The following is a 27,039-nucleotide window of genomic DNA, read 5'->3' as shown; positions in this document are numbered from 1 at the left end:
TTTGGGAGGTTAAAATGCTGAGCAGTGTTGGGTAACTTGTTCCTAAGTAATCCATCAGAGTACTCAGGTTACTTTGTTTTTAGTTCTGCAGTTTTAGTAATCTGTTATTTAGTTTGTTTTTCACAAAAGTAATCTGTTACTGGAAGAAATTGCTGTCTTTTCCTTTTGTCGCCACAAAAATGAGAGTAAATCCCTGAAGCATTGTCTCAGACTGCTGAAGGTGAACCTACAGGTGAGTCAGTGCACATGTGTAACAAGCTAATTCAGTGTAGCAAGATGGCAGAGGACAGGATTAACACTTGGAAATATTCACATTGTTTTGGAATTTTTGGGGCGAAAAAGGACGAGAACAACGTGTCTGGAGGACAAGTGGACGTCTGGACATTATAACCACGTGGTAACACGTTATCGGACTCAGTAACTGTAACAATATTACCACAAATGTTTTTACTCCATCACTGCTGAAAGAGAAATTATGTGAATTTTTAGTTACATGCATAAAAAAATTAACTAAAATGATCAACAGAATTTGAAGAAACAATTATTGACACTAAGTCGTAAGTTATGCTAACCAGCTAGCAGTGTTAGCGGTGTATGTACATGTAAAACTCCCCCGGTGCCCCAAGCTCACAGTCTGAAACGCTAGCTATATGGCTAAATGAGCTAACTAGCTAATGAAAGCAACAGTTGTCTTACATACTGCACCTTTTTAAAGTAACATATCACTGTAACGCGTTGCTTTTGTAGCGTATTATCAACAGCACCGGTGTTGGTTTGCTCGGCAGCCTCCGAGCTAACGACCTACTGGTTGTAAATGGCAGGTTACTCCCAAACTAACCTGTCACCAGTGGTACAGATGTTTTCCCCTCAGCATCCTGGGCTTTGAGTTGCCAAGACGACTGTGATTGGATTTGAAGAAATGAAGAAATCCAACTTTAGCTTCAATTTTGATCCCTTTAAAGAAAAATAAGTGTCCACCATGAGTCTGACTTTGTTTAAATGCATAATTCTGAATCAGTGAAATGCTCCTTTAAATCTGACGTCTCTTCTGATTCATCCACATCATTTCCCAGAATAAATCCCCAGAAGAAGAGTAGATGTGAGCCTGTTGCCTTCAGCTGTGCATTAAAAGACAGAACAAGCAGCCACATGAGAAAACACAGTTATTCTGTCGTGTTGGAACAGATGTTGAGAGAAGCTGATGTTGAAGCTGTGCACACGGCAGCGTGACAGAGTTCAGTTGTGTCCTCGCCAGATGATTAATTGCGTGTCCTTCTGTGAAAAACCAAACCTCCTCCTCATTACTACATTCTGCTCTATTTCTGTCGCTGTGGGTGTAGAAATCTGCCTCTGTGCTTCCTCTAAGGTGGATTGAATGACGTGTGTTGAGCACAATGACGTACAGATGCTGCACGGCTGAGTGGGATAAACCTTAATGTTCCACATGTAAGATGTTTTTGCCTCCAAATTGTGTGACAGAGCCGTGATTCGCCACACGCCTCCTCAAAACAGCAGCATCATTTACCATTAAGAGATCAGCAGGAAAACATTCACTTCTGTGGTGCTGAGAGGAAACAGAGGACAGAAACACAGCTGAGCGTCACACATTCAGGAAACAGTCATTTATTTCTGCAAACCACTTTATGTTCATATTAGTACATTTCATACATTTTACATACAACATTTCTACAATATGAGCTGTATTTCATGTCAGGAAGTGGAGGGGATGATGGTGGTGAGACGGTATCACAACATTTGTAAGCAACATTTTAGCCGTCAGGACAATATTTTATATCAAAACACGACCTTCTCCCTCTTCTAACCAGGTGGTTTCTGTGTCTAAACCTAACCAGACTTTATGAAAACTAAACCCAAAGAAACATTTCAACATATCTGTGGTTTTCAAAAAACGTACACATGTGGGGTTTCTTTATCAGCGCAACGTGAAAAAAAGATAACAAAAAAGGGCACAAGTTAGACAAAAGTGTCACAAAATACAGACAATAACACAAAACAGTAAAACAAAGCAGAGTTTGTGTTGCTTTAATCAGAAGGGGAACTGTGTGTGGATGTCATGTTTCTGTGCATGTGTGACAGGATGAGTCAACACGTGTGCACATACATGAATATATATATCGTGATATTACTACTCATAATAATAATAACAGCATCTTTCCTCCTTTCATGTCGTTGCCTCAGGCTGGAGTCGGTCCATTGTCAGCAAGTTATTATATCGTTATTTTTCTTTTCTCTGCAGTTGTTCCCTGTTGGACCCTTCCTGCACCCACTTCACCCACGACTGAAGAGCGTTTTTTTTTTTTTTTGCCTTTATTTGATAGTTTGACACAAAGAGGCAGACCGGACGTGTGAGGAAACAAAAAGTGGGAGCAGCGACTTTGCTGTTGATAAGATAAGACAAGATGAAAAACAACAGTAAAACCCTGGTTTCCTCGGGTCAGGGTCACACACTGGGCCCAGTTCTTTATGTAGTATATACATGTAGATACAAGATGATTAAGAGCAGCTCCAGGAGGCTGCTGCTGTCTGAGCAGGTCAGTTCGGTCGCCACCCTGAAGCGTCAGTATTTGAAGAGTCGTGAATGAAACACTGAAGCCAGACAGTAGGTCCGATTTTTGTCCGCTCACACCTTTCTGGCTGCAGAGCAGAGCCCGTGGTTCCGCCTTTGTCTGGTCCGATTACAGACACATTGAGTCTGTTGGAGGAAGCAGTGTTTGCAGTAGCAGTTGTGTTACGTGTGGTTGTTCTGCTGGAGGTACAGTGTGTATACAGCGCGAGGCTGTGGGATGTAGATCAGCCCGGGGTGCTTCTTCCTCAGGACGGCGTCGCTCCACAGCCAGGCCACCCAGACCGCCACCAGGAACAGAGCTGCAGAGAAACTACCAACCAGACAGCTTGGACTAATGTGGACCGACACATTTTCACATCTGGATGAAGTATTTGAGTTCACAGATGCGTCTGACTTGATTCTTTTAGCTCCGTCCTGACACATCACCTCACAAGACTTCTTTTTAATATGAATACTTTCATCAATAAAGCAGAGATTCAGATTCTCGTCAGTCAGTGATCACATGTACCTGTAGAGCGTGAGGAGGCCGTTGCCGTCGGGAACCATGCCCCGCCTCCTCTGGTGCATCACTGTGGCGGTCATGGCGAAGAAGGTGAAGATGAAGAGGATGAAGGTCTGTCCCTCAGTGATCAGGTACCTGATGGGAGACACAGGGAGGGTCAGTGGGTCTGTGAGCAGAGAGTCACGAGTGTGAATCATCTGGATATTTTGACAAGAAGTCGAGATGTTTGTGAGGAAAACTGGATATTTGAGGAGATGTCGGGAGACTTCCTGTCGCGTAAGTGATGACAAAACCGTCTTTTTTCAATGAGACATAGAGACAATTACAGCCACGTCTGTTACCAGACATCTGGATATTATTCTGAATAGATGTCACAACATTTCCAGACGTGTTTGTGGAGACCAAACCAGATGAGACATGGGACATTTTCCAACTTTGTTTCTGGCAACAAAACCAGATATTTTTCATGAGACGCCGGACATTTCATTGCAAGAAAATTGGATATTTTTGTCAAGACATCAGGACATTTTCCAGCCGTGTTTGTGGCGACAAAACTGGAGATTTAGTTTGTGTGAAACATTTGTTGTTGTTTTTTCACATGAGGCTTAATTAACACAGTTTTAGTTCTTAGATGTTGAATCTGAATAAACCAACTTTGTACTAAATTTGGATGGAAACTTGAATAATAGTTAAATATAACTCAGCTCTGTTATGAACTGTTAATTATTATTATTATTATTTTTAATTAAAAATGTCTCTGTGGCCCCTAAACGAGGTTTAACAGCCACCAAGTGAAGAAGCTGAAAATTAATTTTAAGTGTTAGACACATAAAAGAAAAGTGAAACGTCTTCAAAATGAAGTTTTATTTTCCAAACTACAGTCAGCAGGAATGTGGGGGATTCATCAGCTGTGAGTAAAGTGCTGACTTTAATTCTGCTTTCATCCTGAAGTGCTGTCCTCGTCCAGTAAAGTAATTAGTCAGCAACACCTGAGAACTACCTGATCAATTATTACTAACACCTGGACACACACACACACACACACACACACACAGCCTCAGGTGCTGGTGTAGTGTTTGTCAGACAGTAGCTACAGTCAGCTTCTCTGGTGGGTCGACAGTCAGACGTCAGACTGTTGAATCAAGATAAAGAGAAGAGGTACCTGTTGATCTCTTGATCACTTTATATGCCGACATTCAGAGTGAAGCACGTGTTTCTAACTTTACGTTGTTGGGTCAGTACACCACTCACCACACGACTCCAGACTCAAAGAGATCAACACTACCAGACGGACTGTGATGACATTTGGTTCAGACGATCGTACCCAGAGGATGAATCCTGCTGACTTTGACAAATATCTGACATCTTGTCCCAGTCGGATGAAGTTTTTCACAGTCCACAAAACATGTTTGGAGCTTCACAGGAAACGAATCCTTTGAGATAATCTTTAAAGTAGTTTCTGTTTGGTTTGTCTTTGCCGGTCGACCCCTGAGCTCTTCAGATTGTGTTAACGTCGATGAAGAAGGAGTCTTATCTCTTTCTGCTGCCGTCTCGCTGGACGTCTGCCTGGATGGCAGCGTCTCAGAATCTAAAGTAAGGCGAGTGAAGTCGGGTGAAGAATGCAGGACGAGCTTTTCCTCCTCAGACAGTTTAACCAAGTCTCTAAACACCAGCTAAATGTAGATTTATGCACCTGCAGCCCACAGACGGATCAGTTAATCACCACTTCCACAGAACAGTTTCCCTCAGTGACTCCGTCTGTTTCTCACTGATTGGTTTATTACACAATAAACAGCTCGGTGAGTTTTTCTCTCTGAGGTGATACAACACATGAATTCTTCCACTTTAACAGCGTCGTCTAAAAAATACAGTATCTCCTCTGACAACAACAAGTTTTTAAAGCAGTTAAAGAGACGAACCTGTAAAATAAACGAGGCGTCCTCTGATCAGATTATTGTTTTGTTTTCCCGTCTACTGGTTATAATGTTTTTATGTATGGTTTTTGATAATTTCATGGTTTATGTTTTACCTTATTGTTACTGTATGACGTGTAAATGCAAACACAGATTGTTTTAATTGGGCCCAAGGAAGAGGAGGGACGGGGGACTGGGCCGAGCCAGTGACGGCTCACGGGCTCGGTGTGATGTAGTCGTGAGGCAGTCTGACCAGTAGTAGGCGGCGTTGGGGGCGAGTAGCATCCACGCTGCAGGCGGCGTCTTCTCCTCCTGCTTCCTGTGACTGAAACAACCACTGAAGAAGAGGAAGAGGACGAGGAAGAGAGGAACATACCTGGAGGAGAAAGAGTAACCACAGCTCATATCTCTGACACGCCTGTTTTCTTTCTCGTGTGACGTCATCTATCACGACCCAAACACTGTTCTGATTCTGACTCTCAGCTGTGCGTGTTTAAACCGTCAGGTAGTTTAATTTGTAACAAAACATCATATTTTAAGTCGTCAGGTTCTGTTTTTGAAAATCATTTAATGAACACACATCTTCTTTACTTTTACTTGCATGTGATTTTTAATGTGTGATTGTTAAGTGTTTTTACATCGTTGTTTTGGTTTCTTTACTTAATTAAAAGTATGTTCGACCTCAGTAACAATCACTGACGAACAGAAGCTTTAGAGGACACGCTGATGTTTCTCATCTCGTCGACATGTTGAGGCTCAAACCAGACGAGTGCCGTGTGCACAGCGGCCACGTGGGCTCGTCGTGGACGCAGGACAGAGAAGTTCATTTTGGTTTTCATGGTTTATTTTCCAAAAAGCAAACAAACAAAGGACAAAGGAATCACCAGGCCCACCCAGGTGCATCATGGTCCTGCACCTGTCCTTCTACCTGTATGACCCAGGGTGCCCAAACTCCCAAACAAACACAAAAACTAACGAGACAAAACTGAACACAGAAATAATTCAACTAAACAAGATGAAATTCTACCAGATATCCATGCAAACATCTGGACTAATTAAACAAATAATATTTGCTATCAGCAAAATAATATTTAACAACAACAAACTGCTCTGACAGCTCAATTAAAAACACACTGATGAGAACATGAACACCAACTGAATGTGGATTAATCCACCGCTGAAAATAGTCCCCAACAAATTCACTACCTCCTCCTGTTGGTTTGATTAAAAACTGCAGTGAGTTTTTATTGGAGTTTTAAAGATTCAGGAGGAACCAATGAGCTGAGAGCCACAGACAGGAAGTCAGGGAGGTCGATGAGTAACATGTTGATGGAAACACCTTCAAACGTGTCCTTGAACCTTTGATTTTTTTATCAGTGACTTTATTATTACGTCACAGCAGCTCTGTTGGTACGACAGTCTGAACATTCGTAATAATTCGAGGTCTTCTTACCACATCAGATGACCCAGAGTGTCGTCGTAGTAAAACAGAAGCTCGAAGGCGTCGATCTGCAAAATAAAACAACGTTCATGAGTCTGCGAGGCCGAAGCCTTCATCAGAGACGGAGCTGTCGTCGTCCTGTGTTGCGTATTTAAAAAACTTGTTGCTGATGTTTGTTTTGTTCTCTTTCGTCACGAATCCAATTTTCACTGAATTTATTTTTTACACTTTTTACACTTTCGCCAAATGAATTCATTGTTAATCAGTTTGAGTGAACAAGACAAACACCAGCCAGCTTTAATAATAATCAGGGTTTAAGATTCCTTCTCTGTGGATTTACTCACATTTAGGATTAACTTCCGTATCACATTATGAATATTTTAGCATATATACACACATTTCTTTCTTCAGAGTCACACTCACGCTTCCTGTCTCTGTAGATTGTAGTTAAATTGTTGTTTTCTGTCTAATGCTGTATATTTTTTATGATCCAGTTTGCTGTGAAATATCACACCAAGAGATTCAGGAGTAACGGTTTAATCCTTTTTATTCTCAGAACACCAGACGGGTACGAACATGTTTTCTACTAAATAAGATGTTATTGTATCCAGACTTGAATCATTTTTTCTTGCACAGTGACTGAAGATAAATCTGTCGGCTCAGATGAAGCTCTCGAGCTCAGTCAGGAGGATTAATCCTTCACAGGCTCAGTCTTCAGTTCGTTTCTCCTCTCAAACGCTCACTCATAATTGTCATTAGAGCATCAATTATCATCTCGCTGCCGTCTTTTTAGCTACGATCGTCTCGCTGCCTTTAGTTCATTTTCTGACTTGCTGCAGACTTTCTGACAAGACTCATTATCACACATCATCTGCTGGAATAAACACTTTCTTTACTTCATTCGCTCGTCTCTCCTGATTGAAGTGGACGCTGCGATTTATCTGATATTTCAGTTTGATTCTTCTTGAATAAAACAAAAAACAAGGCAGAATACATCCTTCAGAACAAAACATCCACTGGAGCGTCTCGTCTCGTCTCATGAAGGTTTTGTTGTCTTGTGTTTTCAGTTCTGTCTTTTCTGTTTCCTGTTTTATTGTGTTGTCTCGCTCTCCTCTCGTTTCAGATGACTTCCTGTCCCCGTGTGTTTTCCCACCTGTGATCGTCTGCTCCGCCCTGACGTGTTACACCTGTGCCTCGTCATCCCTCCCTCTCGTGTATTTAGTCTGTGTGCTCCCTGTCTCGTGCTTTAACCCTGTTTTTTTAACGAGCTCATGTTTATTTCCTCTTTCTGAAAACTAGTGCAACAAAAAAGACCTGAAGGAATCACAGATGTATTTCTGAGGTTTTTGTGACGCAGCACCTACCAGAGAGGACGGTTTGAGGTTCTTCATGACCGGATTCTCTCTGACCGACAGGTGCAGCTGGTAGCCAATCAGCATCAGCCGCCGGGTGATGGAGTCGGCCGCCAGGTGGAGGCTGGTCCCCATTACAACAGCGATGATGCCGAGGCGGACGGCGGTGCGGGGCAGCGTCCTGGGGCTGCGCTCAAGCATCTGTCAGGACAGATGTTTGACTGTGATCAACATGACCAAACAAATATATTGTAATATATAATACATGTGAGTGTGTTATTCAGTGTGTGTTGTGTCTCAGTCACTTTGAGCAGTATGAGCGGCGTGGTGATGTTGTACAGGATGTGGAGGTATTCTGCAGCACCGGGACGGTTCACAGGAGTCCAGTCTGCAGGGAGGCCGAGCTGCAGGAAACATCAGCTTAATGTTTCATTTCTCCTTTAAAGACTCAGATAACATTCATGATTTATATCCATTTCAAACAGGATGAAGGACGTGTAGCTTCTTTCAGGAATACTTTTATTATGAGCTCGATCTGCTGAAGATATTTTAACCCAGTAAGAAAGTTTAAAGGCCCCAAAACTTATTTTCTCAGCCATTGTCTCCTGTGAGTGATGAGATCCTTCAGCGGTTCTGCTGTGGATACAGAAAGTTTTGGATCTTCCACTGCACAGATTCATTTTTAATTTCTTCTCTGAGCTCTTCTCATTGGTTTAAAGTGGGCGGGGCTCAGTGAGAAACAGGTGATGTCACATATTTACCTGCAACAATCAGGATGTGATGACGGTTTGTTTGGTCACCAGGAGACGTAGATGAGTTGAGTGTTCAGCCTGGAGATGTTTTTTTTACTGTGATTCTTGCTTTTATATTCATCAACTTTTAACTTAATGAACTTTTTCATTTGACCATTTAAGACCTCGTTAAATCATCCAGCAGACATTCAGCAGCAACACAATAACAGCTGTTTGGTAAAGAAACTCTTGAAAAGACAAAATGATGTTTTTCAGGCTGAATGTTTCCTCAGATAAACTCTTCGATCAATAAAACAACAGACTCCTCCTGCAGCACTAAACACCACTTATCATCCTGTTACCGTGACAACAGGCCGGCCCACATCCAGGATCCAGTTCTGGAGAGTGAAAGCGAGCCAGAGGTCCAGGTGGAACCGGGGCTTCGACAGAACCTCCTCCATCTCCACAGAACCGGCCGAGCGGCTGCAGAACACAGAAACATGACGGATCAGAATCATGTGCACAAAGATGCTTCACTCATCTGATTTACTGAAGCAGCAGCAGCTAACGATGCAATCAGAGACGCCGGCTGGCTTCTGGGCGCAGAGCTTAAATCTTGTAATGCATGATGGGATTTGTCTGAGATCAGAGGCTCAGAGAAGAAACCAAAATCTGCTGAGATAAAAAGGGAACGAGATCCAAAAAGATGAACCGAATAATAGATCACAAAAAAAAAGACGCAGTCATTAAAGTCACAGCGAGCAGCTCAGTCAGATGCTAGACTCTGGTTTCAGGACAAAGACAGAAGAAACGGATGATGTTGTTTTCAGCTGCGAGGTTCTTTGGATCAGTCGGTCAGGATCCATGTTCATGACATTCATGTTCCCCAGAGGATGAATCCTACAGACTGATTGTTCCTCATGAGCTTCACATTTGTGTTTTTAGTGAAATATCTCAACTATTTGATGAGTTGCCACGAGATTTCTTGCCTTCCAGCGCCATCATCTGGTCAACACTTTAATGTGTCCAATACTTTAGTTTATAACACCTGCAGAACTGAAGACGTTCACATCAGCCTCAGCTGGACTCTGTGTTTAGTACTGATCAGACAATTTTACACCAAAATAAATGCGTAAAAGCAGATTTTATTTTAAATGTTTCTTCATCATTAGTGCGCTCAAACAGGGAACAGTAGAAGGCAGCAGATCACAAACCTCATCAGATCACATCCAGAAACATTAAAACTTATTTTGAAAAGAGCTGATAAACACTGTGGCTGCTACAGAGTCATGTGATGTGGACATGCAACAAAAGTCTCCGACCAGAACAGAACCACAGTAAGTTGAGTGGTATGTGCCTGTGTACTGGGTCGCCCTGATGAAAAGTCAGAGGATATTTGAGTCTGGACTAAACGTGGAGGACAGACAGACGTTGACAGAGCCACGCTGCGAACATGACCAAACACTGACAACAGTCCTGAAGGCGTCTGCCGGCTGACAGGTGATTTATTTAAAAAAGCAGAGAGGACTGAACAGACCTGCAGCCAGAGAAAGTTGTGACCTCTCCGTCCAAATCCTCAAACACCTGAGCTCTAATCTGATCTGTTCATCTGTCACACACCCAGCGGAGGACAGACACGATGTCCTGCTGCTTCATTTTGATCCGCATTCACAATACTGTCACATCCACAGTCAAATATCCAGAGAGGAGCCACGAGTGAGCAGCGAGGTTTAAAGTTTAAAGATGGAGCACAAAATTCAGTTTTCACTTCTTTTTATAGGCAAAACAAAAAAGTTCAGCATCCGTCGTAGTGCTAACTGAAGGAGGAAGTTTAAGAGCTACAGAATTTTAGATTTTAAGATTAAAGCTGTGAAAGTTGCTGTGATTATTCTGAAAATAAAGTTGTAAGTTCACAGTTCACCCGAAAATATAAATCCAGTCATGATCTCCTCCGACTGCACTGAAGGAAAGTCAGGTTTACAGTTTACAGCTCTTGACCTGTAACACTTGGAGGTTTAACTCATCTGAATAAAGTGAATCTTCAGTTTTTCAAACTCGACTGTATCTTCAGTTTTCATTAGGGAGCTTGGAGAAACTTTTGTGGTTTGGTTGCCATGAAAAAAAAACAGGATCTTCATCTTTAAACAGAACTGTGTGATCATCTACGGACGCCTGTAATATTTGACTCTGAGTGCGACTAATGATGAAAACTTAATTTTACCAACCTGCTCATGAAAGTTGCTGCGTGCAGAGCTGAGTTCTGTCTCCTCCGGATGGACGGCTGCATGTCTCTTTTCCAGGTCACCATCTCCCTCTAACACCAGGAATCTGACTGTTATCCTAAAACACTGTTTCAGCAGCTACAGTGTCACAGGCCTGATACCAGACAGTCTGTGAGTGTCAATGAGAGCCAATTAGGTCGACTGTAGTGAAAATCCTGATGCTGCGGCCTCCAGAACTCTTCCATCTTTCATCTTGATGGGATTTCACATATAAATCCTCCTCTGTGATGTTTTCTTGATGTCTCCCTCATTGTTTCCTCTGAAGCTGTAAAAAAGATGGTTACTCCCTTGAACTGCAACAAAACTGAATTATTTCCTGATAAATCCCTCAGCTTCTGTGCAGGAGTTAAACTGCAGGTTCATCTGCCAGCAGATAAGCCTGTAATCTGTATAAACCTGCTCCCGATGTTTTATTAGACAGCAGTAATCTGGGTTCAGATGGACACAGTTAGAAGCTTATGTTCCCACTGGGGTTTCGCTCTAAATACCATGAATACCTGTTAAACATGTTTTAATGTGAGTGAAAGAAAAGTGGGGCAACATGTGACAGATCACAGCTCAGGTTACAAACATCAGGTATAAGAATGAGACCCCAGTCAGAGGAGGCTGGAGGAGGTTCAGCCTGAAGCATGAGAGATAATAAAAAATTACCTAATCTCAGTATCATTTATAAAATCATTTTCTAGCTACTAGTGTAATTAAATGGCGGGTTTGTTTGCTCCCTGTCCTCCACATTTTTTAGGGTCAGCAGTTGCTGGATTTTGAACTCAACAATAAAGTCAGAATTCAAAAAGATATTTTAAATATCATATTTTTCACTCAAGTCTTATCCTCCTTCGCTTATGTTTTTATTTTTCTTTCTATTTTCTCTTTTTGTTTTTTTGTTTTTATTCCTCTACGCATCTTGTGTTCACTGAAACGGTTAAATAAAGCTTTAAAAAAAAAAAAGACGCCAGGGCGGAACTTATATCAGATAGAGTGTTCCAGTCGGAGGTATTTTCACGTTGAACGGCAACTTCCGGCAAATGACTAGATAGCAAAGGGTGAAAGTGCTGGTGTGTTGTTTCTCAAATCTTTGGCGTTTTTTGAATTTTTAGACAGAAACAGCAGCAGGAGGGACTTTTTTCACGGCGAGTAACGAAGCAGCAGCGCGACTGAATCAAACTCGGAGCTCAGACGCGTCGGTTTGTTGAGCAGCTCGCTAACGTTAGCACCGAGCTAACCGGCTAGCTAACCGGCTAGCTCCCCCAGCTGACGCCTGAAACTCGGCGTCTGGAGACAGAAACCCAGAAGCCGGACGGTCGGTATCGGACGATTCGGCTGTAAAGCTTCGCCAGTCGGGTTAAGCTAAGTTTCTCTCGTGGCCATAACGGAGAAGCTACAGTTTTCATGTATGCACTGGGGCCATTTTCGACATTTTAATGGGAGGCGGCTCGCTTTGGAGGATTGGACACTGCGGGCGCCAGTTGCGAAGAAAGCGGAGGTCCTGGCTACCTGTCGGGCTCAGATGGAGTCTCTGGCCGGTTACGTGTACAAGGCAGCCAGCGAGGGCCGAGTCCTGACCCTGGCCGCGCTGCTGCTCAACCACTCCGAGGGGGAGACCCAGTACCTGCTGAGCTACGTGACCCAGCTCGCCGGGCAGAGGTCCACTCCTCTGATCATCGCAGCCCGGAACGGCCACGACAAAGTGGTCCGGCTGCTCCTGGACCACTACAGAGTGGACACCGAACAGACGGGCACGGTTCGGTTTGACGGGTAAAAAACAAAGTCTTTTCACTTAATTTGAGTCAGTGAGGGTGGACTAAATATTAGAAACAGTCCTCAGTTCAATACACACAACTCAGTGGAGGAGGGGCGGACTGTCTGACTGGTAACACGTCACAATTAATATCCTGTAAACAGAGTAATCTGAATCTGCAAAGTAACTAGTAACTAAATGTACCAAATAAATGTAGTGGAGAGGAAGTATAAAGTAGCAGAAAGTGGAAATACTCAAGGAAAGTACCTCAAAATTGTACTTAAGGACAGAACTTGAGTAAATTTTGACACAAAGATTTTCATTTTTACTGTAAATGAATATCAGTGTTCAGTCGCTGTGATTTCTAATCATCTGTATCAGTATCGGTCCTGATGAGGCCACATCAGTCGACCTCTAAAGTGTATCAATATAAAGATATTGTTAATATTGACGGTAGATATACAGCCATTAATCTCAAAACAAGCACCATCACAGAACATCCTCAGATTAGGGCTGAGTATGAAACCTCAATGCTAAACTGGTGTGTCTGCTTCACGACTATCAGAAGATTTGGACGATATGAAAATGTCTTGTCACAGTTATCCTGTCCAACATAATTACAATTCACAAAATGATCTCGATAATCCTCAAAATATACTCAACACTTAAAGATATAGATTAAAATTGGACCAACACATCCTGGAATCACTTTAACCTTTTATTAAACCTAAACATTTTGTTTGTGACCAAACATTTCACTGCATCACGGAGAGGACACATTTCTCTTTCAAGTGGAAAACGATCAAAGAATCCTGAATAAGTGATCATGAAGTTTTCCTGCACGAGTACAGAAACAGTAAATGGTGGCAATCTCACGTCACTGTCGTCTCTTAAATTTGTAATCTTCAGTATTTACACACGTCTCATTTAACTTGTTTTGGAGCCTTCAGCCATCGTGATTCACGTTTAATCAGTAAACTAATGTAGGACTGCACGGCAGCTTTTTAAAGTCATTCATGTGACGATTTTCACAATTATCCCAACGAAGAAGTCTGATCAGATTGATAGAGTTGTTTTTAGGTTTTCTTTGTTATTCACGGAGGCTAACGTCTTCTTCAGCTGAACATTTAACAGTGAAAGTATTTGGTTTTGGTTGGAGAGCTTCGTGTCTCCAGTGTTGGAAACATAAAATGAAATGAGACTCCACAGAAACCTGAACCTGTCGGCTCGGTGGTCTGCTGACCACGCCCACTCAGTGATGTCACAGCAGATGTTTTGACCCAGTTTTCAAATGAAGCATTCTGCTCTGACTGGTGTGGTAATGATACTGATCTTTACACATTTAAAAGACAGATTTCTTTCTGTTCACACGTTTCCTTCAGTTGTTTACATGGAAATGAAATGAACTCAGGAACTGATTCAAGAGTCGGTCGAGGTCGTCTTATTCATAGGTCAGCGTGTGAAGTGTTGGGTTCTGTGTGAGGCCTCAACCTGCAGGAGGCTCTGTAGCTACTTTATACAACACTAATGCTAATGTTGTGATATTTTAAGGCTATGATCAATACACAATCTGTGATGACATCACTTTACTGTAGGAGTCGACTGATTATCAGTATCTGTGACTTTTATGTCAGATTGCCAATAAACACACAATGTCTGATCGGTAACACGTCACAGTTAATAACCTATAAACACTGAGTAATCTAAATTTACAAAGTAACTAAAGTTATCAAATAGATGTAGTGGAGAGGAAGTTTAGAGTAGCAGAAAAAATAAATACTTAAGTAAAGTACCTTCAAACTGTACTAAAGAACAGAACTTGAGTCAGTTGAACTTTATTTATTGGCTCATTTCATCGCTGCTCGTTCAAAGATTTTCATTTTTACTACAAATGATTATCTGTTTTCAGTCTCCTTGATTTCTAATACATCCCTCAGCCCTGAAAAAGCCATATGAGTTGACCCCTATTTTACTGTAATGTAATGTCATATCACCATATCAACATCTAACATCATGTACAGTCTCAGATCACGTAAACGATGTAACACCGATATGTTTCCCAGCCGAGTGTCCTGACCTGCTGTCTGTCTCCTGTCTGTCCTGCAGCTACGTCATCGACGGGGCCACAGCGCTGTGGTGTGCCGCTGGAGCAGGGCACTTTGAGGTGGTGCGCCTGCTGGTGAGTCACCGCGCCAACGTTAACCACACCACGATCACCAACTCCACCCCCCTGAGGGCCGCCTGTTTCGACGGGCGCCTGGACATCGTCCGCTACCTGGTGGAACACAACGCCGACATCAGCATCACCAACAAGTACAACAACACCTGCCTGATGATCGCCGCCTATAAAGGCCACACGGACGTAGTGAAGTTCCTGCTGGAACAGGGGGCGGACCCTAATGCCAAGGCCCACTGCGGGGCCACCGCCCTGCACTTCGCGGCTGAGGCGGGTCATCTGGACATAGTGAAGGAGTTGGTGCGCTGTCAGGCAGCTATGGTGGTGAACGGACACGGCATGACGCCCCTGAAGGTGGCTGCAGAGAGCTGCAAAGCAGATGTGGTGGAGCTGCTGCTGGCACACGCCGACTGTGACCCGCACAGCCGCATCGAGGCCCTGGAACTGCTGGGCGCCTCGTTCGCCAACGACCGGGAGAACTACGACATCCAGAGGACGTACCAGTACCTGCACATGGCCATGGTGGAGCGCTACCGGGATCCAGAAAACATCATCTCCAAGGAGCTGCTGCCACCCATCGAGGCCTATGGGGGGCGCTGTGAGTGCCGGACACCCCAAGACCTGGAGGCCATCCGGGTGGACCGGGATGCTCTGCACATGGAGGGGCTGATGATCCGGGAGCGTATCTTGGGCTCGGACAATATCGACGTGTCACACCCCATCATCTACCGCGGAGCTGTCTACGCTGATAACATGGAGTTTGAACAGTGCATCAAACTGTGGCTTCACGCGCTTCGTCTGCGGCAGAAAGGCAACAGGAACACGCACAAGGACCTGCTGCGCTTCGCCCAGGTGTTCTCCCAGATGGTGCACCTGAAGGAGCAGGTGTTGGCCTCGGCTGTGGAGCAGGTGTTGAGCTGCAGCGTGCTGGAGATTCAGCGCAGCATGGCTCGAGTTGACACGGCGGCTGAATCTGAGCTGCCTCAGGCCATGGACAATTATGAGTCGAATGTTTTTACGTTCCTGTACCTCGCCTGCATCTCCACCAAGACCACCTGTGGCGACGAGGAGCGTGCCCGCATCAACAAGCACATCTACGACCTGATCCAGCTGGACCCGCGGTCGCGTGAAGGCTCCTCTCTGCTCCATCTGGCCATCAGCTCCACCACGCCGGTCGATGACTTCCACACCAACGATGTCTGCAGCTTCCCCAGCGCCCAGGTCACCAAGCTCCTGCTGGACTGCGGTGCACAGGTCAACGCCGTCGACCACGAAGGCAACACCCCACTGCACGTCATCGTCCAGTACAACCGGCCCATCAGCGACTTCCTGACGCTGCACGCCATCATCATTAACCTGGTGGAGGCCGGCGCCCACACGGACATGACCAACAAGCAGAAGAAGACACCTCTGGACAAGAGCACCACCGGCGTGTCGGAGATCCTGCTGAAGACACAGATGAAGATGAGCCTCAAGTGCCTGGCAGCGCGTGCCGTCCGGCAGCACCAGATCACCTACCGCAACCAGATCCCCAAAACGCTGGAGGAGTTTGTGGAGTTCCACTGAAACAGACCTGAGGGCTGAAGGCTCGAAACAAGGACAGACTCTTTGTTCTTTTTAAAGAATTTCTTATAATTTTCTAACAAATCCAAATGGTGCTGAGCATGATGGTTCAGTACTAAAAGTTTTTGAGCATTTTTATAAAAAAAAAGTGTGTTGCTCTTTCTATTTTAAGTATTAATTGCTGACTACCAGCAGCTGTCTGTCTGCATCTCTGGGGCTGATGTGCAGTTTGTCGCTGCAGCTGCGAGACGTCAGAGCAAACTTCAGCCGACTGCAGCAGGTTTGTGCTGTGAGGGCAGAGAGAGGACAGCAGCGACATCACCGCGCTGCTTCTCGCTTTGCCTTATCTGCGTGGTGGGGAGCCGCCATGTTACTGTGATCCTACAGTCTGAGTGAATGAGCGAGTGTGAAGGAGAGATGATCAGAATGAATGACGCCCGGCCTCGCCTGCTTCCATGCGTTCGCCCCGCAGATCAGCCGTCACACACTGATCATTTTTTAAATATGAAAAATAGTTTTCACTGGTTTGAGTTTTTACTGTAACAACGAGAACAACAAAGGACCGGTGAGAGAAGAAGACAGAATAAGGACACGTGATCCGACTGCTGGACAGAATTTTTACTAACAATCAGTTTTTAAGTTCAGTTTGATTGAAATGAATTTATTTTAAAAGGTTTGCTACAAGCAATTATTTGTGAAAATATTTTTTCTCTTGACCCGTTTCACTGAATCTACACTACGTGGCCCAGACAGACACCACCTGTCAGTTCTAATGGACAGAATACAGTCATAGTTTATGGGGCTTTTCCATCCACATGAACTGGTTCAGTTTGACTCAGTTTGATTCGAGCACAGAAGGGATTTGCATTTCCATGACAGCAGGACGACCTGCTTGAAGGTGGGCCTTTAAACTGATGACACGTTTGTCTCGAGCTGCGATCCAAAGAGCGGCTGTAAACACTTCCTCCCTGCAGCGCTACTGAAGATTTGCTGCTAACAAAACTCTGCTGATTTGGTGATGAGCACATTTGATTTCCTGTAAAGTCTTCACATTAACAGCCTCCCCTTATTTAGTCATTTAAAGGCATGAAAACATGATGAAACCGTAAAGGACGCAGGAAAGAACCCAAACAGCAAACAACAGAGTTAGAAGCTACAAAAGTACTGAGAGCTGAGCACAGATTTAAAAATGTCTTGAATGTTTGAGGGAGAAGGTGGTTAAAGGTCGGCTGTGGTCCCAAGACGTCACTGCAGGAGGCGGGTCGGTCGCTCTTTGGCTCACTCTGGAGAATGTCGCGGCGCAGTTTGACTCGTTGCAGCCAAAAGTGTGGATGGAAAAGCCCCACTGTAGACCTCTGCATCCAAACCGTCTAAAACCCTGAAAACGATGCAGTATCTGTGTGTGACCCCTCGACACAGCTCTAAAATGTCGGTGCCGCGGTGGTGAAACTATCTAGTAGTTCACAGGAAAAAGAGATTAATGAAAGAATGGCCAGAAAGAGAAGTTATTTCCGTTTTTAACTCCATAAAGAAAAGTTTATGGATTTAAACCATCTGGAAAATAAACTGTCTCAGAGCTGAAAACACAGCAGAGGCTGTTATAGCAGCACATTAGCAGGTGTCCACATACTTTTGGCCACGTAGTGTACTTTCTGAACATTGGTACTGTCATTTTATGATTCTGCTGAAGCTTGCACATGTGCTTTTATTTTGAAAAATATCTGAGGATGTCAGCACAGAAACTATGAATGTTCTCTCAGAGAGAAATCCCCATTTTAAAGTTAATGAACTCCACAGTTCCTCACAGTTTATTGACATTTCTGTATTTTAAAATTGGATATTTTTTCTTGAAGTTAGTTTGGTGTTAGACAGTAGAGACATAAAACCATCCTGCTGCTCTCAGGTCTGAGTCTGAACGATCAGAAGCTCCAGTGAGGGCAGATGAATCTTTACCAGCCGCCGTCTTTACGGACCCTTTAAGACCCGTTGGATCGCACATAAAACACGCTGCACTCGAGCTGAAAACGAAGCCGTTTGCTCAATCTGCCCCTTTTGTGACCGGTGGGAACCTGCCGGGAGGGAAAGTGCTTCTTTACGGGAGGTTCATCAGCTCTTCACCAAACATATGGTCTCATCACAGAGTCCACTTCAAGTTGCTCCCCATAGGATCATCTGGACCATGAAAGCAGGCCATTTGTGTGTACTGTTTATATCTGAGGCCCCTGACAGCCTGTCGTTGTATTATTTATTGATCGTAGAGACGCGTCTGAGCCTCCTGGTGCCAAAACTGTTGGTCTACGGGAGGAAAATGAGTCGCTGCAATGTTGATCATTGATCAAAGGAATAATTCTGGTGGCAAGTTTGTTCAGACTGATTCCATCCTCATGTCTGAATAGAAAGCTACAGTCAGCAGCTGCTTAGCTTAGCTTAGCATAAATACTGGGGAAAAAGGGAGCAAATGTTAGCCCGGCTCTGTGCAGCTAAACTCTGAAAGCAGTTTGACACATACAAACAGTAGGATGCTTCAGCTCCACAGTGCAGCGTCACCTCGTCATACTTCTGTCTGAAATCTAAAAACAATCAATTGAACTGATTTGAAAGCAGAAAAGTTACAAAACTCACATGAAAAAAGGTGTTAAACTTAATCTGGCTTCAGCTTCTCACATGGTGTTTTACATCACTGCAAACTAAATACTTACAAATCAAACAGACTGAAGATGTCACCTCGGACTCTGAACCTGCAATTTTCCCTTTTTCTTTTTTATTTTACAGACTAAATCATGACTCCAGAGATTAAAACACAGTTAGAATAATCCTCAGCTCGTTCGCTCACTGATTAACGTGTTCTGTGCTGAACTGTTTGTTGGCTCCAGTGAAACCGAAAATGATTGTTTTTACTCTGGTTTTTGTACCGAATCATCTAAACTTCCAACTCTCAGCAAGAAAACAAAGAAGATTTGATTCGTCGTTTTTCAGTTTCTCAAAACTCAAATTGAATTCTTTGCATTTCTTTCTTTTGTCTGTCCAACAGTCCAGAATCTAAAAACATTTGATTGAACGTGATATGAAACAGAGAAAAGCTGCAAAAACTCACATGAGAAAATGTGAATGTTTATTTTTTGCTTGATAAATTGATTATTGATTTGCAAAATTATTGTTTCGACCTTTCTAATGTGAGGTTTTACAACCTTTTAATGTTTTATATCGCTGTAAACAAAATATTTGTGGATTTCGCTCAGATGAATCAATCAATGTGACCCTGATGACCGAAAATGAATTAGTCACTAGCAGATTTCACATGAACGCTGCCCAGTCAAGTTAAAAAGAGGAAAAAAATCATTTTGTTTATCTCCCAGTACAGAAACAAAAGGTCCGACATCTTAATGTTGTGTTGTTTGTGTTTTTAAGCTGCAGCGTCAGTGCGACTCTAACAAACTTCCAAACTAATCACCAGTTTAAAGCTGTTTGCTGAAGATGAATCATGATGTCGGGGTTTTTGTTCACCTCAGTGTTCTTTGGACTCTGGTTTTGTTGGATCGGGTGTTGTGATCATCTCATAATCAGGTGGAGGAAAAAATTGTGTAACGTGCAGGTGTAAGAAGGCAGAGGACGCCATGTTTGTTCAATATTTGTTTTCAGGGGTTGATTTTCTGAACAAAAGCAGCAGCAGTGAAATTATTAAGCAACTCTTCAGCGAACATCTGTCCTAATCAATAAGTATCTGTCCAGCAGCGCTCAGTGTTTTTATTAACCATGTGACGGGGCATTACAGCTGGTCAGGAAGGACTTCTGGCTGAAGGTGTGAAGGGTTTGATGTGATGATAACGTGCCATTCAGAGTGCTAATTTTATTTTTATTTAACAGCGCAGGAGCCTGTTTGTGTCCTGATGGAACTGGGAGGTTTGTGTGTCAGAACACGTTGACCAGTTTTCCTTTGGGTCGCTGGCTGAAGTGAAGCCAAAGATTCTCTTCGTGTGTTGGGAAACGTTTAAAGATGTCAGCTGTGGCAACTTCCTGCAGAATGAATGCTGTCAAATTAAAAGTCTTCTGTCTGCATTCACCAGAGTTCTCCTGTCCTTTATTTACTCACCAGAGAAGAGAGGTTGAGAAGCAGGCTGAGTGTTTGAGGTCGTGTCCAAATGTATACAGATGTTCTCCCCTTTTGTTTAAAGGAACAGTTCACCCAGAAATAGTTTAGTTATCTCCTCCCTCCATGCTGATGAAAGTCAGGTGAAGTGTCGTAGGAGTTGCAGCATTCTGCTAAACAACTGAAGTAGCTGGAGACTTGATTTAAAAATGTCTCCATACAGCTCGTCTGCTGTAATCAACGTCTCCACAAGCCCCAAGATCCCACATTGATTAAAGAAATCTATTTACACCCCTTTTTAAGATGAAAACTTCTCTGTAGCTGTTGAGCTCGTGGGTGCACGAGTTCAACAGGACGTCGAGAAATGTGTGATCTCTGGGGTTTTTCTAAACCTAACCAAGTGGATTTTGTGCCTAAACCTACCAGAGCATAAACAGTGTTGTGACGAGGGAGGAGTAGAAAATTCAACCTAAACAGACGTAACGTTGCAACATAAAGACACTGTGGTTTTGCAGAAACGTCCTTAGCAAACATTCATTCTGGCGATAAGGTGGCTGGAAATGTTTTGTAGACTACAAAACTTCACCCGACTTTCATCAGCACTGGGGGAGGAGATGGTGACTGGGTTCTTCTTCTGGAGTCTTTCCTCATCATGATGCACTCATCATCTCTCCACCCAAAAGCAAAACTCCCAACTCACAGTCAGGAGGTCAGGCCTGATCTGTGCTGGTGCTGAGGTGATTTATCAAAAACAGGAAACTGGAGCAGAAATAAATGATGAAGACAGATTCCCTCAAAAAAAAAAAACATTTCATGAAATGACCAACAATCGAACGTTCATTTATGAAGCACATCACACACACACACACACGTGTACATTTCTTGGCTTTATTCCAATATTAACACAAATAGTGAACATATCAAACTTGTATGAAGTGGGTTCATCCACAGGCCGAGCGGCTTCACACGTCAGCACAAACCCTGCTGCAGAAACATCAGCGTCATCTCAAACAATAATGCCACTATCCTTATTCATTCATACGCGTGTATTTACAAAACGTTCAAGTTCGACTTTATACAACAAAAGTGCATCAGATATAACTTTGGAAGTAATATACAATATGTGTTCATAGGATGCATTTACAATGTCCACTAGTATAAAAAATGAAGTCAGCCATCTTAGGTAGTCTTGTTCATACGGCCTCAGTGAAACATGGATCTGATTTTAATTATTGTTTATTCTGATTTTATATTGAAACCTCGTCTCATTTCATTCATCGCTCCCATCAGCTTCACTCACCAGCTGATCTCAGCACAGTGACGTCATCGTGAGGCGACACACGACTCGTGATCAGACAGGCGAATCCAGTTTGTCCACATTATTTAAACTACTTCTACAGAAGTTAACATGCACACACACACACACACAGGTCACACACACACACACACACGCACAGGTCACACAGTCTTTCCATGCAGCACAGACACACTGGGTACATTCACCTTTCTTTCTTTATTTTATTGTTTCTTGATTAAAGGAACAGTTCACCCAGAAATTTAAACTCACTCATCATCTCCTCCCTCCATGCTGATTAAAGTCAGGTGAAGTGTCGTAGTCCAAAAACAGAGTTGCAGCGTTCTGCTGAACACCTGAAGCAGCTGGAGACTTGTTTTAAGACATCAGAAGTCTCCATACAGCTCATCTGCTGTGATCACAGAGATCACAAACTGATCTGAGGAGACGTTACTTACACCCTCAATGTACGGTCGAGGTCTTGCACCCACTTCAGACGGAGTGCACGCTAACACTTTTAGCCTAGCAGCTGGGCTAACAAGGGTGTAAATAACACCTTTCAGATCAGTTTGTGATTTCAGGGCTTCTGCAGCCTTGGATTACAGCAGACGAGCTGCATGGATAAATCTGCTTAGAAATCCTTAAAAAAAGACGCTCCTTACATGTGCAGAACTTGCCTGAGAAACATCACGTTTTTAAGTTTTCTTCAGTATCACAGTGATCCAGTGACAGTTGTCGGTACATCCACAGGTTCCCTGCAAACAGGAAGTGCTAACAGCTGATTCAGCAAAGTTTAAACTTAGTTTGGAGTATTTATAATGTTACTTTGGTTGTTTTTCCGTTTTAAATCAAGTCTCCAGCTGCTTCAGTTGTTTAGCAGAACGCTGCAACTCTGTTTTACTGTGAAGCTCCAGAAATACTACGAGACTTCACCTGACTTATATCAGCATGGAGGGAGGAGATGATGACTGAGTTTTCATTTTTGAGTGAACTATTCCTTTAAAAAGTACCAGAGTTAGCTGAAAGCTAATATCTGCAGTTAATTCAGAGGATACACCATCGCTGCTGTAGACAGTTTGGTGACTGAGTTCATTTTTTGGAGGCTCTACTCGACAATCAATCAAAAACTGAAATCCATCTGAAATAAGAATAAAAGCACAGAACAGCTGCGTCGTCTCCGTCTCTACGGTTTTATAAATGTAGGTGATTTAAATAATCGGGTTAAACTGTGCAGCACCGACTGCTTCAGTCAGCTTCATCAGTGGCTCCTGTCTCAGCTGTGTGGCCTCACCTGACTCGTAACATCCAATCACATTCGTGCAGGTGAACAGTGCGGCCATTACAACCTGAACTGTCACTGAAGATTAGGGAACTTTTGATAAATGAAATATATGTGAAGGATCTCAGTCTGATCAGACACTTTCAGTACTTCTGTCAGGAGATTAAAATGAGTCCTGGTGCTGGTGCTGGTGAGCAGGTACCGACTGGAGCTGAAGCTGGGTCAGTGATGAGCTTTACAGTAAACTGGGGTTGTTCATCAGTTAACAGGAGGCAGATGAAGCCTTCAGGAAAGTAACTAAGTACATTCAATCAAGTACTGTACAGTTTTGAGGTACTTCTACTTCTAGTTCTATTTAAATTCTTTGCTGTTATGTACTTCTACCCCACCAGTATTTTACTTAAAGGTTCTGCTTTCTTCTTCCGCTCTGTTGTAAAAATGGTCATATGTTGATGGGCGTGGCTGATTGGCTGATTGGCTGTAACTGGTTGAGCGATTGGCTGGGGGGGGGGGGGATCAGGGTCCCTGAGTGACAGGTGGAGGCTCGTGATGCATTCAGGTGATCCTCATCAGCTCATAAAGTCAAATCTTTCTGAGTTCAGCACCAGGAGAGAACCGGGTCGGACCACAGTTAACTCCCACTTCCTCTCTGACCTTCACGTCTGACCTCTGCTGTTTTCACCTCACCTGCCGTTAGTCGTGACTCAAACCTCACAGAACTCATTTAGTGACTTTACAGGCTGACGAGGATTCGACCGAGCGCGGCATCATGGCGCCCACACATTATAGCTCCTCTGCTGCCTTCCCATTGGCTACAGGCTGCTCCTCCTCTTCCTGTCGCCGTCGTCTGTTGAAGAAGCCGAGCTGAACAGAAACACACAGAATTATGGATTTTTAAAGGGGACATTCAGTTGTGTGTGTGTGTGTGTGTGTGTGTGTGTGTGTGTGTGTGTGTGTGTGTGTGTGTGTGTGTGTGTGTGTACCTTCCACAGGGCCAGGACCAGTAAGGCCAGTAGCAGCAGGCCTCCCAGCGAGCTCCCCAGTATGATCCAGACGGGGATGATGTAATCCTCCTCCTTCCTCAGCTCCAGGATTATCTGCACAACATTCACATCGTCCACCGCCTGGAGTTAATTTGTTCTCCAGTCACAGATCAGTTTTACTGCCGTCAGTAAATAAATAATCTGATCCGGAGGAAATAAACACGTCCAGCAGCAGAAGGTGAAAACAAACACTTTATTTCCTGTATTAGATTATTTTGTTAGATTATGAGCCAGGATTATTTTTTCTCGCGTCAGGAACAACACAATATTATTATCACATCATGAAGTGTCGGATCAGTTTATGGTTTTAATGTTTATACTTATTTTAATTTATTTAGTTTTGATTATTTTTCTTCCATATTTTATATGGATGTATTCACATCTCTTCACATACACTCTCTTAATCATTATTTTTATTGCTTGTTTTTATGTTTTATTATTTGAAGTATTCAGTTTATTGTCTTTGTGTTCTTAACTTCACTTGTAAAGCACTTTGAGTTGCATTTTGATGTTTTCTAAAGATGCCACATAAATAAAGATTCATTCATTCACTGACTGATTGACTGTAGCTTCAGACCAGGAAGGTTCAAAAGCTTTTTTCTCATAATGCAACAAATCATTGTTTTTTGGGGTTTTTTGTAAGTCATAGTTTGTTTTCCATCACCGTTAAATAAAAATACAACTCAGACATGTGATTTTATATATTTTGTATAAATGAATCGTCCACCTTTTTATAATATTTCACATTTTGAATATCTGAATCTTTTTACAGTCCAGCGCCTCGTGACTGGCTGTCATATTCGATTCTGACAGCAGATGGAAGCAAAGTGTCACATGTGATCCAGTTTGTATCTCTGAGGTACAGTTCTGAGTTTGTGGCTGGACGGGTCGCGAGCTCAGCGTCTTCACTGAGTGAAAATGTCTGAGAACAGCTGGTTGTCATTAAAAAGTCACTCTGAATCTGTTATTATTATGAGTGGTGGAGTTTAAGTGTTGGTTAACATCTCTTTATAAAAAGACAAACAAAACACAACGACCGCTCGTCCTCAACACAGCACAGAGGAACCTCGACATGTCCCGTACCGTTACTTCACGCTGCTGCCATCAGTAATGTGTTTCCTGTCAGTTTGTCTTCAGTATAAATACATTTATAGTTTGGATATTTTTTGATAGAAGATGTGCTGTTTGATATTGTCGGCCAGCTGTGGACTGAACGCTGTCTCATCCCGTGCCAACTCACCCAGAACTCAAAACTTCTCCAGGTCATGTTGTGGTTTTCCTCCAAAAAGTTCAAAACTTCTATTAAATTAATTCCACCTTTCCAAAACCTTCAGCATCTAAATAACAAGTAGCAAAAATGTGTTCTCAGCCTCACCAACACCTCATATTTAGCTGCATTTGGTTGAAATTTGAACATCGCAGACACCGTGTGTTGTTTATATTAAAAACAGACAATTAATTAATATAAAAAAATTAAAATCACATGTTTAATTAACTTCTTTATGTTTAGGGTATGTTTAGCTTTTCAACCACATCCTCCATCATTAAGTTTGTTCATTCATTCATTCATTCATTATTGATTCATTAGTGTGTGGGAGTTGTGCAGAGTCGTACCTGTCGGACAGGTCTGTCCTCCTGCAGGAACATGGGACTGGAAGCTTCCAGCTGGATGGAGGCAGCAGTCAGTAACTCCAAGGACCTGAAGCTCACCTGAAACAGGCCGTCAGACCGTGACGAGGTTAAAAAGCAAAGGGAAGACCAACAAACGTTACAGCATCACGACCCAGTCACCAGATTAAATGTTGGTAATTAACGCTCCTGCACACAGTCACAGATATGTTGAATCCTTGCGTTTAATTTTCCATTATATGTTGTAACAACGCTGTGATTATGTTCTGGTTAGGTTCTGGCTCAAAAAACACCTCATTCGGGTTGAAAAAACATCATGTTGGCTTAAAATACCTGGTTCTGTCGCCACAAACACGTCTGGAAATGTCTCCTTAAAAATATCGAGTGGTGTCACACTTACAAATATTGAAACGCAGTCACAAACTGTGGCCACTGGATCTCCAGCCCTTATCTACAGCTCCACCACCCTCCCCTCCACCTCTCCACATGACACCTTAACTGCCGACATCTTTTCCTGGCGACCGGGCTGAGCATCAAGATGTTGACGTTGAAGGTCGAACATGAACTGTGTCAGCTGAACGTTCCTCTCTGGGTTTCATTAAATTCTGAGGAACAGAAGAAGTTGAGACTCACAGCGAGCAGAGCAGGAAGCTGAAGTCTTCCTCTGAGCGTCACCTTCAGCTCTCTGGAGGCCGGCAGGTTCAGTCGGCACCGGACCGCCTCGCTCACACTGTTACTGTGGTTCTGAACACAGACACGAGAAACACGCATTTATTTCACGACCTCTCAGTCCTGGATGTTTCTCAGAGACCGATCCGAGTAAAACATCACCCGTCCTACCAGCTGTGACAGGTGAGACAGGTCCTCTGCTGTAACCTGATTGGTTGTTCTGGTTTGAGGCAGCATGCAGTGAGACCCGGCGACCTGCTGAGAGGAAGAGGAGGAAGAGGAGGAAGAGGAGGTGTGATGTTATAGTTTCTTTCCTGTCTCTCCGTCTGCACTTGTATATAAACATCTCTAAACAACAGTTTCTTTGAATTGATTTATTAAAATCACGACATGTGTTCAAACATTTACCCGCTCGATGCTGTAGTCTGTAATGTGGACCAGCTGGTTCCCCCGCCGGGTCACAGCCCAGATATCAGCCCTGAACACCACGTCCTGCACCGAGAAGATGCCCGGGTTCTGGATCTGCACGCAGAGTCAAAGAAGTCATAAAAACACACAGTCGGTTCTGATAAAGGTCCTTTAAACCGTCACGCTGGCTGCTGGTGGTCCAGTTAGTCTGTTACTGTTTCTTTAACTCACATAATAAGTGAGGTTGAAGGTCGGAGAGCTGCTCTCTGATTGGTCCCAGGAGGAAGAGGAGGAGGAGGAGGAGGAGGAGGAGCTGTCTGCTCTGATTTCAAACCGAGGAGGGTT

The 27,039-nt window shown here is 43.4% G+C and overlaps 3 protein-coding genes across 3 annotated transcripts in view; 1 reads left to right on the top strand and 2 right to left on the bottom strand.

The window, feature by feature from the left end:
* Positions 1 to 2,749: 2,749 nt before the first annotated feature.
* Positions 2,750 to 10,813, bottom strand: cln6b (CLN6 transmembrane ER protein b). Its single transcript, XM_073471720.1, has 8 exons — positions 10,752 to 10,813; positions 8,889 to 9,009; positions 8,101 to 8,199; positions 7,808 to 7,996; positions 6,456 to 6,511; positions 5,256 to 5,378; positions 3,096 to 3,224; positions 2,750 to 2,897 (listed from the first exon to the last, which is right to left on the bottom strand). Exons 1-8 carry the CDS (start codon positions 10,811 to 10,813, stop codon positions 2,750 to 2,752), a joined length of 927 nt encoding a protein of 308 aa, XP_073327821.1.
* Positions 10,814 to 11,829: 1,016 nt separating this feature from the next.
* Positions 11,830 to 20,345, top strand: fem1b (fem-1 homolog b). The gene is made up of 2 exons (XM_073472516.1): positions 11,830 to 12,563; positions 14,653 to 20,345. The coding sequence occupies exons 1-2, from the start codon at positions 12,202 to 12,204 to the stop codon at positions 16,286 to 16,288; spliced, it is 1,998 nt and encodes a 665-aa protein (XP_073328617.1). The 5' UTR covers positions 11,830 to 12,201; the 3' UTR covers positions 16,289 to 20,345.
* Positions 20,346 to 23,728: 3,383 nt separating this feature from the next.
* itga11b (integrin, alpha 11b) overlaps positions 23,729 to 27,039 on the bottom strand; it is a 30,341-nt gene continuing 27,030 nt past the window's right edge. Inside the window, exons 24-30 of the mRNA XM_073472418.1 lie at positions 26,926 to 27,039; positions 26,695 to 26,808; positions 26,458 to 26,544; positions 26,251 to 26,361; positions 25,603 to 25,698; positions 23,929 to 24,042; positions 23,729 to 23,809 (exon numbers count right to left, since the gene is read on the bottom strand). The exon at positions 26,926 to 27,039 is cut by the window's right edge and continues 7 nt beyond it. Coding sequence (XP_073328519.1) covers positions 23,729 to 23,809; positions 23,929 to 24,042; positions 25,603 to 25,698; positions 26,251 to 26,361; positions 26,458 to 26,544; positions 26,695 to 26,808; positions 26,926 to 27,039 — 717 coding nt within the window. The remainder of the gene's footprint in view (positions 23,810 to 23,928; positions 24,043 to 25,602; positions 25,699 to 26,250; positions 26,362 to 26,457; positions 26,545 to 26,694; positions 26,809 to 26,925) is intronic.

The sequence above is a fragment of the Pagrus major genome, chromosome 8 (genome assembly GCF_040436345.1).
Source record: "Pagrus major chromosome 8, Pma_NU_1.0".
Taxonomy (NCBI): Eukaryota; Metazoa; Chordata; class Actinopteri; order Spariformes; family Sparidae; genus Pagrus; species Pagrus major.
The sequence above is the reverse complement of the archived record's forward strand: the minus strand, read 5'-3'. Positions and strand labels throughout refer to the sequence as shown.

Excerpts from the sequence above, each read along its gene's own strand:
- fem1b (XM_073472516.1), top strand. The coding sequence starts at position 12,202 with ATGCACTGGGGCCATTTTCGACATTTTAATGGGAGGCGGCTCGCTTTG. Across the intron at positions 12,564-14,652 it reads GGCACGGTTCGGTTTGACGG|CTACGTCATCGACGGGGCCA; the intron begins GTAAAAAACAAA and ends TCTGTCCTGCAG.
- cln6b (XM_073471720.1), bottom strand. The coding sequence starts at position 10,813 with ATGCAGCCGTCCATCCGGAGGAGACAGAACTCAGCTCTGCACGCAGCA. Across the intron at positions 7,997-8,100 it reads CGCCGCTCATACTGCTCAAA|ATGCTTGAGCGCAGCCCCAG; the intron begins GTGACTGAGACA and ends CTGTCCTGACAG. Across the intron at positions 3,225-5,255 it reads CCCAACGCCGCCTACTACTG|GTACCTGATCACTGAGGGAC; the intron begins GTCAGACTGCCT and ends GTCTCCCATCAG.